Raw genomic sequence first — 15,056 nt, 5'->3', positions numbered from 1 at the left:
GAGTATATTTTTTTAATCTTGTTACAATTTACAGTCATTTTTTACAAAGTCTTGTAATACCTCTGCACAGTTATTGAAATAAAGGAACACTCCAGTGAGATAAATTAGCTTGATGAGATGAAAGGAAACTTTGCTTTGTAAAGCTTGGTTCTTGTAAGGCAGTGATTAAACTTTGACCAAATGACTTGCAGCTATTTTCTCATTTGTCCAACTAGATGATGTTTCAGAACACTCATAGACGCCTATAGTAGCCTAATCATTAACTTGCACTACTCTTTGGGATTAATCCTAGCTTCAGAAAGATGAATTTGTCATCTGGCTGGCTAATCTAGCTTCTGCCTTACTTGGATATCCATGTTTTCACAATATATACAAAATTTAATTACAGTATTGAGATTTAAAGATGGTGGTTAAAAACAGAGACAAGTGATCTCCTATCACCTCTGGATATGGAAACACATTTTGAAATATACATTGTAATATAGTTTATACTTCATACTTAACTAATAAATAAAAAAAGCAGAAACCTAAATTACTACAGCAGGAAAGGCGAGAACTGAGAAACTCTGTTTAATCTATCTTTCCTCCTGAATAGGTAGATACCCTTATCATGATGTACAAAACGCACTGTCAGTGTGTCCTTGACAATGCAATTAATGGGAACTTTGAAGAGGTAAGGTTGTTTGAACACACATTCTTGGTATGTATGCACAAGGAGCCAAGAAAACATTATTTATGTGCATGGTTTTGATTCTTACTCCTTTAGATTCAGCATTTCTTATTACATTTTTGGCAAGGAATGCCCGACCATCTTCTTCCCCTGCTTGAAAATCCCATCATCGTAGACATCTTCTGTGTTTGTGATTCAATACTGTATAAGGTAAGTTAAGCATTTAGCTTAACAGATATTTTTTGACACATTAAAGATTCTGGTTTTGTAAAGGCAGTGCTGAGGTTAGAAAAGCAAGACCCCATGACTGTTTTCTACCTCCCACTTTTGTAAATCACCATGAACTTCATTGAAATCAAGAACAAAAAAAGGACATACATAAGAGAACTCTACTCACAGCTCTGCTGCATACCTGGCACGTGACTACAGGTAACATGCTAACATGGAAATCCTAATCTGCTTGAATTTTACTAAAGGAAATGCCTGTGAGCTTCGCTGGTAAGGTTGGCTAAGTTAAATCTGAATGAAAAGTGAGCCCTTTTTTTTCCCTCCTTTTTAAATTAAAACAGACATTGTTGTTTCTACAAATAAAAGGAGTTCAGCAAGGTATTTCATTTACATATGCTAAAGAACATCTTTCATAAACTGATCAAAAACAGATCTTAAAACAGATCATGATTTTTTACTTACACAACTCCTCTTGAAAGGCTAAATAACATGGCAGTAGCCATTGCAGTTTGCATATCCATTTAGATGTGCATAAGGTTCTGCCAGGACAAAACCACTGACTAGTACATACTCTTTTTAATTTTTTTTCTATTATCTGATTTGATCTGTGTATTCTAGCAAGGTTTGTATGGCAGGTACTTTAGGATTTTTTTAAGAGTCTCAATTGAAATCGCTAACTCTTTAGGAAAGGTGAGTATACAGAATTAGGCGTCTGGTCTGTCCCACATGGTGAGTCTGCTACTTGCAACTTATGTCAGACCACAGTTTCTTGTTATAAAGAGCTGGACCTATGATATTCCTCTGGCCTCTCCTGCCTTCATTTCTGTTCCCACAGACTTAGATATACCAGAAAAACGATTTATAGGGCTGTACTCCAAATTGGTACAGATTAGAGAAAAAAAATCTAAGAAACATTTGTTTTGCAATGTTTTTATGTCCTGTCATCTCTTTGAACCAGTTCACAGCATGATCACACAAATATTTGTGCTAGTAAAGCTGAGGAATACTGGAAGGTTGGGATTCATGGACAGAATCAGGGAAAAAGTAGATTAAGGAAGTAAATGCCAACAACATTTCCTGAGGTTTTGATTTGGAAAATCAGATCAGATCATGAATTAATATCTGTAAAGTAGTTTCTGCTTCTCTGATAAGATATGCCATATAAATATAAAAGGACTGTCATCTCTCTTTCTGACACATTTCACAGCTACTTATTGATAAGAGGAAATAACTACTGGCACAGTAGCAAACATGGAGACTTTGTAGACACTACTGTGTAGACACTACTGTAGACACAGTAGAAAAAGGGGGAGACTTTGTAATAATTTACTCTAAAAAATATATGCCAAAAATCCCCAAAGGAAGAAAATATATATTTCTCAGGTTCATATCAAGCTGTAAAGTAAGAAGACATATTTTAGTTAGCAAAGGGTAATGAGTGTGTTTAGCCTAGCTGAGATATTAAGCCTAGTATAGGTTAATACTTGTATAGGTTTTATTGTACCTTGAGTTTGGCAGGCTTTTCTTCACTAAACTTGTTTTTACAATAGATCTAATATTAACTTTATCCATAATAAATATTTGATAGGATAAAATAAAAAGAAATAGTACAGGAGCATTTAATTAGAAATTTGATAAAACTGAATTTCTTAGAAGTTCATAAATATACTGTTGGGTCTTTTTTCTGTCTCTTTTATCATTCTAATCACATTAGATGTTCTTGGCAGTACAGATGCCAGCGAAATACAGTGTTGTCACATCATCCACTTTATGAGTGGAAACAAACAGAATTTTTGAATAACTCATATGCAGTGAAGTCAGCATTTACCTGACTTTACTGTTTGTAGTGAATCCCCCAGAAGGTGTGAAAGTTAGTAGAGTTTTTGTCAAAGTAATTCCACACCCATATGGAACTACACAAATTGACACACACTTTGACAAATTACTTTTGTCAAAGTAATTTCACACCCAGTAATTGCACATGCATAACTGTTCTAAACCCTGAGCACTGTCACATACCTGTCACAAGCACAGGATGGCCCTAAGGAGAGTCAGGTAGCTAAGAGCACTCCCAAGGATGTAGGAGATACTTGAGTTTCTGCTTCAGTAAGATTCTGTGGGATGCTAAGGAAGTCAAGGGTTTAAGCATCTCACTTCTAAAGAATTATTTATTATCAGACAAGAGTGATGCCACTTTCTTGTTTTGGAGGCATGCTGCAAGAAGGAATACATTATGCATGGGAAAAGTGTTCATATCATACAGGGATGCGAAATATCTATGAATGGTAAAAGCCACTCAGTATACAGTATAAATTCCTTGTCATCCCTTCTTGATCTAAGTGGACAGGCATGGCATGAATGAATAAATGTCTAATGGAAGCCTGATATGGCAAATGGAAACCTGATATCATTTTCTGTTACCTTTTGAAGGTTCTTACAGATGTCCTTATTCCTGCAACAATGCAAGAAATGCCAGAAAGGTAGGTATTTGACACTAAATAATGCTACATTCTTATTGTAGGCATGTTCCAGGAAAAAACAAATAAACAATCACAACAAAAACAGCAGGTGTTGCTTGAGATAATCTATATCCTAGAGATTTTTTCTCACAGTATGTATGTTCATTTTGGGTAAACTAGAGTAAGCATGGCAAATACTCTTAGTTCTGAGGACAGCCACAGAACAGCCTTAAAGTATTCCACAATATTCCAATATCTGGTTTGACTGGCTTATTGGTTTTCTTGGATTTTTTTCTTTTTGTCCTAAAACACCAGGAGATCAAAAAAGAAACAAATATACTTTTATTGTTCAAGAAAAACAAATTTTGTCTGTTTTTCAGTATATTGTTGAGGTTTGTATACTATACATCACTAAAATAGATAAGCATTTTTTTCCAAAAAAATATTGCAAACAGGATTTTTTTTGAAGTTACCTCTGAATCTTCTCACCTTCCTTACTCTTGGAGGGTATCTTACTTGGGTTTTTATGTCTAGAACCTTGTGCTTTAGGTATCACTAATGGTCCTTAGATTTATTACTGTTTATTCTTAAAGCTAGTGAGTTTCAACCTATCTTGGCTTGTAAACTACTCATTTTTTTTTCCAGAGTATATGTAGATATATATAGGTATATAGTGTATATATGTACTATATATATATAGTATAAAATTGAGTATATTATAGTCAATTTTAGTGTTCCGATGATAGGTCAATATTTCCTATTTTCTTTTGGGGGCATCTGAGGAATAATCCACAGATCTGCCCAGGAGTTCACGAATCATAGACTGAAATCCAATTATGGAAACTATTGAAATACAAATTCATTAACGTTTCTCTGAAACACAAATTTCTCTAAATTTTTTCCTGTAGCTTACTGGCAGATATAAGAAATTTTGCAAAAAACTGGGAACAATGGGTTGTTTCCTCTCTGGAAAATCTACCAGAAATCCTGGCAGATAAGAAGCTGCCTATTGCACGAAGATTTGTTTCTTCCTTGAAACGACAGACATCATTCTTACACCTAGCCCAGGTGAGTATATATTTAAAAAGTAGTAAATTAAATTTGGTACCACTTTCTGATCATAAGATATAATGGATTGGGTTAAGTTTCAGTTTAATTTCAGTTATGGAAGACTTTATCTTGCAATATGCACCATGCAAGAAGGAAGAGATTGTAAATTGATCTGATCCAAGCAATATGAACTTCAAAATTTTGTAGTAAAAAAGAAGATAATACTTAAATGAAGTACTGTCATAGGAACTGTAAACATGACATATCAAATGAGCCTTCTTTCCTGACAAAGATTCACTACCTTGTCTATAGCATCCTGTATGTCAAAGTCGGTGAGCTTATTTTTTCCTGGGTTTGACTGAAGCGAATACATAAGAGTGACAGGCTGCTGAGGGCTCCAAGGCTGTGTTGATGGAAATAGGTGTTTGCAATTAGCAGAGACCTCCATATCATTGTTTGATAGATTATACAAAAAGATGCATTGCCTCTTTGGGAGCTTAAACGCTGAGAGTTTGGGTTTTGAGGGCTCATGCAAAACTGTAGGTGTATTGTATAATTATCTTGACTTTATTTTCCCTTTCATAAATTAAGAAAGTAGAAGCGTACGGGTGACATTGTGATAATGATCTGGTAGGAAGGCACATTAGAAATGTAATGGAAAGGAAAAATTGCCTCAACCTGATCAATGAAACATCAGGCTGTGAAAATAGAATTAAGCAGCACATGTTTCATCTCGGAATTATTCATTTGATTCCACGGTGTGAGTCTTAGCTTTTTACCTTGTCTTCTCTTTACCTGCCTTATCGTCTCTCTTTAACTGCCTGATTAACATTTTACCTTACATCCTCCCCCAGATTGCCCGGCCAGCCCTTTTTGATCAACATGTGGTGAATTCCATGGTGTCTGATATTGAGAAGGTAGATTTGAACAGCATTGGCTCTCAGGCCCTCCTTGCAGTCTCGGGCAGCACAGACTCTGATGGGGAGGTCTACACTGAATGTAAGTCCTGGGTGATATGTTTGTAACATCAAAAGAAGTCATGTGTTCCATTCCTCACTTGGAGATGGACTGAGAAAAGAGAGACATAGACACTGCATTCTTTAATCTAGCTCATTGTTAACTGCAATGGTTTAACAAAATCAGTTTCTTTTCCCTCACATCCTGTAAAATTGTACTGCTCATCCCATATGGATGACTTTTAAATGACTGTTGAAAAATTATCCCCATCTACTGATTGTTATAAAATTCTTTTTAAAGTTTTGTCCTTATGATATGGGGGTAGTAGCACTGATCAAATCTTGAAAAAGTCGCAAAAAATATGTAATTTTAGCTTAGTTTAATGGATAGTTGACACACTTTAGATTTTTATATAAAGGTTTTTTAGTTGAAAATAATCTTTATAATGTTGATCTTTAAAAAATGTGATTTTTAATATGATGTAATATTTCTTTTCATAGGCAAAATAGAGAATGGATTAAACTACAGATTTTACAGAATTTTAACTTTTTATTGTCTTACTGTACATATTTGTTGTTGAAAAGTAAAGTTAGCTATCTTCTTTGTTAAAAAGGTAGCAGTTGTTATAGGAAGCATTTTGAGCACAGTTTGGAGAGGTAAAGGATAGCAACAGCAATTTTCTTAAATAACAGATTCAGTTCTGTTCACATTTTCATATTAGTTGCTCTTTTCTTATTTTCACTTTCTATTTTTCTCTTTCTTATCTTTCATACTGGTCTAGGGGAAAAAAAGAGTAAGAGAAATAACCTGCCATTAACTAGGCATTTTCTAGAAAATAGGAAATATTAGTAGTTTAGTTCTATGTTACATTATGAGAACCTGGAAAGACATAAATAAAAATTAAGGCAATATGCGAGTTACTTATTTCTGTCACTTTTCAGATAAAATTGTTCTACTAACCCTGGTGGTAGACAATATTACAGGGTTGAATCTCAAAAAGGAGAACATTAGGGTTTTTATTTTTTTTTTATTTTCTTGTAATACTTCACTGTCTTACAGGCTGCAGAACTGTAAAAGTAAAGTAACTGAAATGAGTCTGTGGTGAATTTGTCTCTGCTTACTTTGCTGAAGCATTTCTCATTTCTTGACTGCTCTAATTCTTTGCCTTTCCTTTCCATGCTACAATATTGTCATATGGCTGGTGAGTGGCTTTTTCTCACATTCAGAATAGCATGCAATGATATGTTTTCCTTTTTACATGGTAGATGACTCTATTACAGTGTTCCAAGAACTGAAGGACCTTCTAAAGAAGAATGCCACTGTGGAATCGTTTATTGAATGGTTGGATACTGTGGTTGAGCAAAGGGTTATCAAGGTACCTTTTAAATACTCTGCCTAATTCAGGACCAAATAGTACTCTCCTTTACTCATGGATACAGTCCCATTAAGTTTCCAAATGGGATTCTCCCTTCTGCTCCTATCTCTGTTTTTTAACAGAAGAGTTATTCATCTAGTATGAAAACTTCCAGCAAGATTAGTTCTAATTAATTTCATTCCAAGTGCTGTTGAACAGTCTTATATGCGTGAAAAACTAAGCAGTATCTTAATTAAGACATTGAAATCAGCACTATTATAAACATGTATATGAAAAAAGAAAAAAAAAAACACTCACCCATCCATCACTATCTGCATGCAAAATTATAGGGTGCTTGTCCAGTAAGGTGAGCAAGAGCTGTTTCTTAGAGAAGAGTATCTATTTTTATGCATTATTTTGGATATTTTCTGTATTGTTTGATGGTGATGCTTGTAGATAGGTTCATAAGAAGCTAAGTTAAAGAAGGATTTCTACAAACCAGCCTAGAAGATATCCTTTTAAATTTTTAAAAGGTATTTGATGGGTATTTTTTTTTCATGGTTTAAAAACTGTTTTATAATCACAAGGGTTTTTTTATGTATATATATAATATTATGTAAATATGTATATAGTCACTACAGACTTATTGCACTGTAGTTCAGAATAAAATAATAGAAATATAGACCTCCTGTATCACTTCACATCTGCACTCGGATTTATGAGTCACAGCTGAATACAGATATAATGGCCCAGTTTATGATTCTGATGAACGAAAATCAGCAGAAAGCAATGTTTTGTGGGGTACTGGTTGACAGATGTTCTGAACAATGGATTTCTCCTCAGGTTTTGCCTTGTTTGGAAATGCTTTGATGTGCCACTGATGAAATGAGTCTTATCCATCATTCTAAGGAGCACATCAGTGCAAGAGAGGCAATGCTGTTAGCTTTGATTTGCTCGGGAAAAAGTGGCTCTACCACTTACAGAATAACCACTGGCAGGTCATTTTACCTGCGTTCAGTTCTGCTTTCCCAGCTTTAAATGGAGACAGTGCTAATTCTTTTTTTTCTAAAGCACTTTGGGTTCACTAACATTTACTGTCATATGTGAGTAGTACATTAAGGTGCTCTGATGGATCAGGACAACAGAGCCAAAGTTGCCTCCCATTTGCTCAGACACAAAAATCCTACCAATTTAACAGAAGCTGAACAATTCCAGCTGAGGGTAGAACTGAATGGTTATGGTCCAGAACTGATTCTACAGTTTCAAAAAACAATCCCTGATAAAGAAGCTCCTCCAAAAGTGGTAACTCACTCTCCTATTCAGCATCTACTATGTAATACTCTATTGAAGCCAGCTGCTATGGTTTCAAACACTATTTTCCCATGGTTAGGGGTAAGAAATGCCAACAACTCCTGATCTCAGTTAGGATCAGCTAAGTAGGAGCTAATCATTTACAGAACAGGTAATCCCTCCGTTGCGTTCTGCCTTCTGTTCATGCTAAAGTGTGGTTACCGTCAGACTTCCTTACACAACAGTTTCTTTCTGCTTGCTGTTTGAGAAAGCTACATGGCACACCGTCACTATGTGACCCATGTACTGCTAGAGCTAAGTGACAGTATGAAGTGAGCAGTATTAAAAGCCTTATCATTAAAATCCTTACAATAGTAAACTTGCAATTTTGTAAGAGAAAGAGTCTGGCAAATATTATGTAGATTATGTTAAGGTACAGAGACTAATTCCTGCTCCTTATATATGCAGAGTAGTATACTGCCAGGAGTTTTTTTTCGCTTCTCCCTATACAGCTGTATATTTACAGAACAATCTGGCACCTTTAAGACTAGAACATGAACTAATTTAAACACCACCAGGGCATTGCAGAGCTGAAACTTCACCTCTTTATCACTTTAAGGACATACATTATGAAGTGAGTTTGTATCAGGCAACTTGCCACTCTGCCACATTAGTCTGAGTCAAAGACCTTATGATTTCTCAAGTACACACAGTCCTCATTTCTTATATTCTGTGTGCTGAAAGCAAATTAGTGTACTTACAGAATTTTACTACTTTTCTCTTTTAGGCAAGCAAGCAAAATGGGAGGTCATTAAAGAAGAGAGCTCAAGATTTCCTTCTCAAATGGAGTTTCTTTGGTGCTCGTGTGATGCATAATCTCACCCTAAACAACGCATCAAGTTTTGGTACCCTAGGCATTGTAAAAGTTCTCCTACTTGCAGCTCATGTGCTGCCACTAAAGCCACCTTTCCACCATTTCCTTAGTAGAGGAACCTCTCTGATTCTAAACATTATTTTAATCAAAGTCACAACTATTGTGTAATGAGCTTTTCAAAATAATGCTTCACAGAAAATGCAATCAATAATTTGTTGGTAACCTGCATTACACATTTATTTTCCAAGGGTATTTTTCTTTTAAATTGCTGTTTGCTACTGCTTCGCCATTTAAGAGCTAGAAACCATGCTTCATTATAGCAATGAAATGATAATAATGTATCTCAATATAAGAGACAGAAGATCTAAATTATTAGCTTTACATGTGAATCAGTTTGATAAAAAAAATATTTCTGGAGAGAAGGTTTTGTGATGTATATTTTCACAATAGGAAGAGGAATTTGACGGGTTACCACTGTTGCCTAACTCTTGAACCAAGAAGCATTCAATTTGGCAGAGTGTTCATGACATTTAAATATTCAGATTCACACACCCATCTTTAGAAATATATATATAATATATATCAGACAATACCATAAAGAATATCCTTAGAAAATTGATATATGTTAGAGTAAATGAAATATACTTAAATCCAGTATATTATTTCCCAAGTTATATCAGTACTTGTAGGTACACTGTTATCACAAATTCGGAGGCCATTTGAAATTGCTATGAGAAGAGACACATTTTCAATGTGATATTCCCTTGAAATAATGTCAAAGACTTCACTAGTTATTGTCTGGTTATTTAGCACAAGACAAACAGAAATAGAGCAGAGGCATTCTTGCAGACTTTAGCCTTATCTAACTCCACTGTGTGCCCTCTTCAAGTATAAAGCATGTCTCACTTTCATCAGTATTTTTCTTTGATGTAATTAGTGGTCAAATAGCCTACAGGACAGTAAACAATTGAGCTAGGTGGGCCAGTGCAAAGAGAGATTAGAGCTAGAAGTTAGGCACTATTCCTTGTTGGTCTTGCCAGGTCACACAAAGTCCACAATTATTTGTTTGTTTCACTTGCTTCTTGTAGAGTGGTGAGAGATGGTCACAAAGATAACTCAGCTACTCTCTCTCTTTCTCCTCCAAAAGGTTCTTTTCATTTGATCCGCATGCTACTAGATGAGTACATCCTGCTTGCCATGGAGACCCAGTTCAACAATGACAAAGAACAAGAACTGCAGAATCTACTGGACAAATACATGAAGAATTTAGGTAACTGGAGCTTGGTTCCTTTGAAGTATTCCTTAATTTTTCAAAATTTACATACATCAGAAGCAGGCTTACTGTCTTCTGCTCAATGTATAGTTACATACAATATTGTCAATTCCATGAGAAAAGCATATCAGCATCAGCCATTCATTCTCATTTTCATACTATAGTTGATCTAATAACATTTTGTGAGAAATGATATAGGATGCAACAAACACTCATGTTGATGCAACTGAAGGGCCATAAAGTGCAGTGTGAAAAGAGGAACAAGTAGTAGAGAGAGTAGGAATTCCCAATCCATTTTTTTCCGCCACAATTACACCTTGAACTAGGATGTGCTAAAGATGATCATTATACAAAGGTCCCTGAAGGACTGGAGCCCTATTTAGCTTCCAGAAGTATTAACACGTGAAAGAGAAACAAAAAGAATTTAAAATAGTCTCCTTAAAATTTTCTAGCTACTAAGCTTCTTCAGGGTAGACAATTTGATGTCATACCTTCTAGGTTCTTTACATTAAAATGACTGAATTCATTAAAATGAATTTTTTGAGTGTTGCTACTCCAAACTTGCCCTTTGCTCCAATAAACTTGTGCTGAAATTTTTTGAGAGTAGATGCTCTGCTTTTTTTTTTTTTTTTTTTTCTCCAGAAAACCTGGTCCTGTGCAGTAGTTGCTTTTTCGTTAGACACTTAGGTGAAGCACTTGAAACCATAAGGTGAAGTCACGATTCCACTGAAGAATAGCAAATCTTCCACTGACTTTATCAATCTTCCACATAAAGCTGCAGTAGTACAGAGTAAAACAAATATTTTTTCTAGGTATCAATATAAAAATAAATAGACTTTAAGCATTCTAAAACAGACACTGTCAGTTCTTTAGGATGAAGTGTCTTTAAGCCTAATTCACTGTTAGTGCAATTTAATGGATTTCATTGTTGACATTTACTTCAACTGAGTAGATGTGACCCCCTATGTTCTCTTCAGTAAGAAGCTGATTTTATATGTATAGACCTGTGGTCATGGAGAATGATCAAAATAATTACACCAGAAAGATAAAGGCTAGCACAATACTTGTGTTCGCAAATACAAAATTCAGAGGCTTTATTTGTTTTTTTAGAATAAGTAACCAAAGATACAAGCAAGACAGGCAGCTCATGAGCTGTCTGTGTGCTAATGGTAAATTTACATGCAATGAACATATATAGCAGCCACCAAAGGTTTTCACTTACTTTTCCAGATGCAAGCAAAGCCACCTTCACTGCCTCACCAAGCTCTTGCTTCCTAGCAAATCGTAACAAAGCTGCTTCTCTGTCCAGCGACACTTCAGTCAAAAATGAGTGTTTAGCAGAGCAAACCTATGTGGCCTTGTCAGCTAGTCAGCCTAGCAGTATGCCTTCTGATCTGAACCCCTTCTCCACAGAAGATGGTGAGAATATGCAATTGGCAGGTACGTATCAGCTCTTCTACTCTGTCCTTCTCAGTGATGAAACTATCCTCGTGCCTTGGCTCAGAACAATCTTCCACTGTAAGAAATGAACAGTAAGATCTTGAGTACATGAGCCTGGTAACTGTTGGAATTTTCTAATGAATGTAGCATTCTCCAAGATGTAGAATGAAACTGAGAACCTTTATGGCCAGCAGCCATTGATTAGGAAGCTGTGTTGTTTAGATGGGAGTCTGTGCATATTCTTTGTAAAGCTTGCAAGCAATAATGCAGAATTCACATAGTGTCTTAATTAGTGTCTTAATTGACTACGCTGTATTCAGCAGTGCTACAGCACGAATGCTGACCACACATAATGTTTATTTGTTCCAGGTCAGATGGAGCTCTCTCAAAGCACTGGCCACTTGATGACCCCACCCATTTCACCAGCCATGGTCAGCCGAGGAAGTGTTATCAACCAGGGGCCAATGGCTGGGAGACCTCCAAGTGTAGGCCCGGTGTTATCCACACATTCACAGTGCTCTTCCTACTCAGAACCCCTTTATCAGACTTTATCACAAACTAATCAGAATTACTATGGAACCAATTCCAATTATCAAGCCATGTTCAGAACTCAGGCCCATTCCACTTCTGGAGTTTATCACCACAGAGCAGAGCACAACCGATTCAACACCTTGAATGAACAGCAGTTCTCCAGAGACTACTTCAGCAACAGTTGTGCAGTGTCTCCATACAATGCCAGGTCCCCTTCCAGCTATGGTTCTTCATCCATGACTCAGGATACACACAATATGCAGTTTCTGAATACTGGGAGCTTCAATTTCTTGACCAACTCAGTGTCTTCTTGTCCAGGAGCAGCATATCCTTCTAATGCTTCCAATGGTATTAAAATATTTTCATTTTCTCTTCAGTTTATCTTTCCTTGCCAGAGTAAGCCATTCTTTCTCCACTTTTTCTTATGGAAGATTTGTTCATAACTTTTGCTTTTTTATTTCTCGGATAGCACATGTAAATTGTAAAGTATCCTTACAAGCTGCTTCAGAATTGATTTTCACTTGAGGAATCCTCAGTCAACTTCAAATGCCAATGTTGCACCTGCCCTAATCTTCCTTTGATATCATCACCCTGCCCTGCACAATAGAAGCAACATGAGGATGACTGTAATTAGCAATTCCTTAAAAATCCATAAAAAATCTACAGTGTCAGGGTGGTGAAACAAAAGCATATACAAATATGAATTAGCATTATTTTCATGTGTGGGGCCATAATATATTCTCATACTTTACATAAGTGTAAAATTGCTGCCATGTTCTACTTCAGATAAATAGTGGGTAATTTTTTCCTAATTCCAGTGCCATCCTCATACTCTACCCTACCCTTTCTTTTCAACATCACTTTAACTCTACTCTCTTTTTCCAACTCTCCCACCAGTAGGCTATTATGGAAACAGTGTAAATTACCCAGAATCTCACAGACTTGGATCAATGGTGGATCAGCACGTTTCTGTGATCAGCAGTGTAAGCAGCATTCGATCCCTGCCGTCATATAATGATATTCACGATCCACTTAATATCTTAGATGAGAGTGGAAGAAAACAAACAGGCTCATACTACACAGAATCCTCATCTTCGATTGTTTGCCGGACTCCTATACGTAAGTATAGCCAGCAAATGAACAAGCACAATTAACTTTTTCATATCTTAGAAGGTGCTTAGAATTATACAGTATTCCACTCATACAGTAAGTACATAAAATTCAAGGGATAAGTATTCTTGTACAATATAGAGACAAAATAAATGAATTCCTAGGATATGTCACATGATTTGGTTTTCTTAATACTTCAGGACCAGAGGTTTAATGATTCTTTGTTCACACGCAGAGAACTGTGATACATTGTCCATGACTTGCCTGAAATGCAGGAAAATCAGTATTAGGAAATGCTTTCTAACTGTTGAGTGAGGATCATTCCACATCCTTTAAGGATCCTTATTTTCAAATAAATCAAGCAACACTGTTGTCAAGCATAGTCCCTTCCTGTCCTGTGCTTCAACAGCTATGTGAATTAGGAAAGGTGCCTTGGAAATTTTAGGGGAAGACCTACCACAAGGTGTTTGCTTTGGCATATGTATTAATGAAATGGCAGCTGAGTTTGGTTTCATATTAAAAAAAAAAATCTTAAGTACTGAATGACATACCTATGTAAACTAGGGCACAGTTTGGGTATTTCTGCATAATTTATTCCTATTACTTCTGTGTTAACCTTGTACAGAAGATTAGCTATTGCTTGTCACCTTAAGGCTCTGCAAGATCTCAATCACCTTAAGGCTCTGCAAGAGCTCAATATTTGATTCTTTAAATGAAGCTAAAGGGATAAAAATCCAGTACCAGTGCTTAGGAATTGTACCAATCAAGCAGTTTATGTATTCCATAGTGATATGTGCTTAGTAGTAGGCTTGACTGTATGCAGAAGTCATGGTACCTTCAGTGAATATCCAGCTGAGTAATGCAAGATATAGAAAGAGAAGGAAAACAAAGTAGTTTCACATAGTTTTTACAGAAGATAGTTTATATGCAGGCTGTAAATTTCAGGCCCATAGCTATATTTTTAGCAGAATTCACTGTTATATGGGTTTTGAGCTATTTCATGACAATGTAAGGAGCCACTGAAGAATAAAAGTGTAGGTGAATTGAATAATTGAGTACAGTATAGTACAGCTGAAATTTCAGTTCTTCACATGGTGTATGTAGTATTAAGGATTGCCACCAAATGAAGGTGGATTGTGTTTAAACAGAATGCTAAACAGAAAACTTTCATGATGAATATTTTTTGTTTTCATAGCTTCAAACATGCAAACTACAACTTCATCACAGTGTATGTATGGAACATCTGGTCAGTTCCCTTCTCAGGAAAATCTGGAGTCCCATGGGCCACCAAGCAGAGACATTGTATCATCCTTACCACCAATCAATACTGTCTTCATGGGAGCGGCTGCTGGGGGAACTTGAACTGGAAGAGAAATGCCACTGCTTTAAAATTGCTTTCCAATTCCAGACATTAAAGATCTGATAAGTAAAGTTATGATGACTTAAGTGGGTGAGATAGAAAAGTATTGCATATAGGTGTTAAGGGAGCTGCTTTAGAGCTGTTAGAACTCCTCCACACATACCCAAAAAAGCTATGTTGAAATTGTGCTGTGCTTGTGAATCACTCAGAATTGTCACCGTTTCCCAGAAATTCAGGGTGAGCAGAAAGAATCAGTGATTCTAGCAAACATGACTATGTTGTAAAGAAATTATTACATCTATTCCTAATTTATTAAAAATGATATTTAGTCTTTCTCATATCTTTTTGTATAAAAAATGTTTATTTAATGTCTGTGTTCGTCATTATTTATTAGGATTGCAGAGTCACTGTTTACTTTCTCTTATTTGACAAATTGTCAAATGCATGTATCCTACCTCCT

General features: G+C 35.9%; 1 protein-coding gene across 1 annotated transcript in view; it reads left to right on the top strand.

Moving 5' to 3' along the window:
* Window positions 1-14,598, top strand: part of RFX6 (regulatory factor X6) — a 40,190-nt gene extending 25,592 nt beyond the window's left edge. The window contains exons 8-19 of the mRNA XM_026047350.1: window positions 596-673; window positions 767-880; window positions 3,329-3,378; window positions 4,266-4,425; window positions 5,262-5,406; window positions 6,630-6,739; window positions 8,796-8,913; window positions 10,030-10,152; window positions 11,386-11,595; window positions 11,965-12,474; window positions 13,027-13,245; window positions 14,432-14,598. Of these exons, the coding sequence (XP_025903135.1) occupies window positions 596-673; window positions 767-880; window positions 3,329-3,378; window positions 4,266-4,425; window positions 5,262-5,406; window positions 6,630-6,739; window positions 8,796-8,913; window positions 10,030-10,152; window positions 11,386-11,595; window positions 11,965-12,474; window positions 13,027-13,245; window positions 14,432-14,598 (2,004 nt within the window). The remainder of the gene's footprint in view (window positions 1-595; window positions 674-766; window positions 881-3,328; window positions 3,379-4,265; window positions 4,426-5,261; window positions 5,407-6,629; window positions 6,740-8,795; window positions 8,914-10,029; window positions 10,153-11,385; window positions 11,596-11,964; window positions 12,475-13,026; window positions 13,246-14,431) is intronic.
* Window positions 14,599-15,056: the final 458 nt, after the last annotated feature.

The sequence above is a fragment of the Nothoprocta perdicaria genome, unplaced genomic scaffold, assembly GCF_003342845.1.
Source record: "Nothoprocta perdicaria isolate Ctin4 unplaced genomic scaffold, notPer1 scaffold_494, whole genome shotgun sequence".
Taxonomy (NCBI): domain Eukaryota; kingdom Metazoa; phylum Chordata; class Aves; order Tinamiformes; family Tinamidae; genus Nothoprocta; species Nothoprocta perdicaria.
This window is presented reverse-complemented; position numbering and strand designations above follow the sequence as displayed.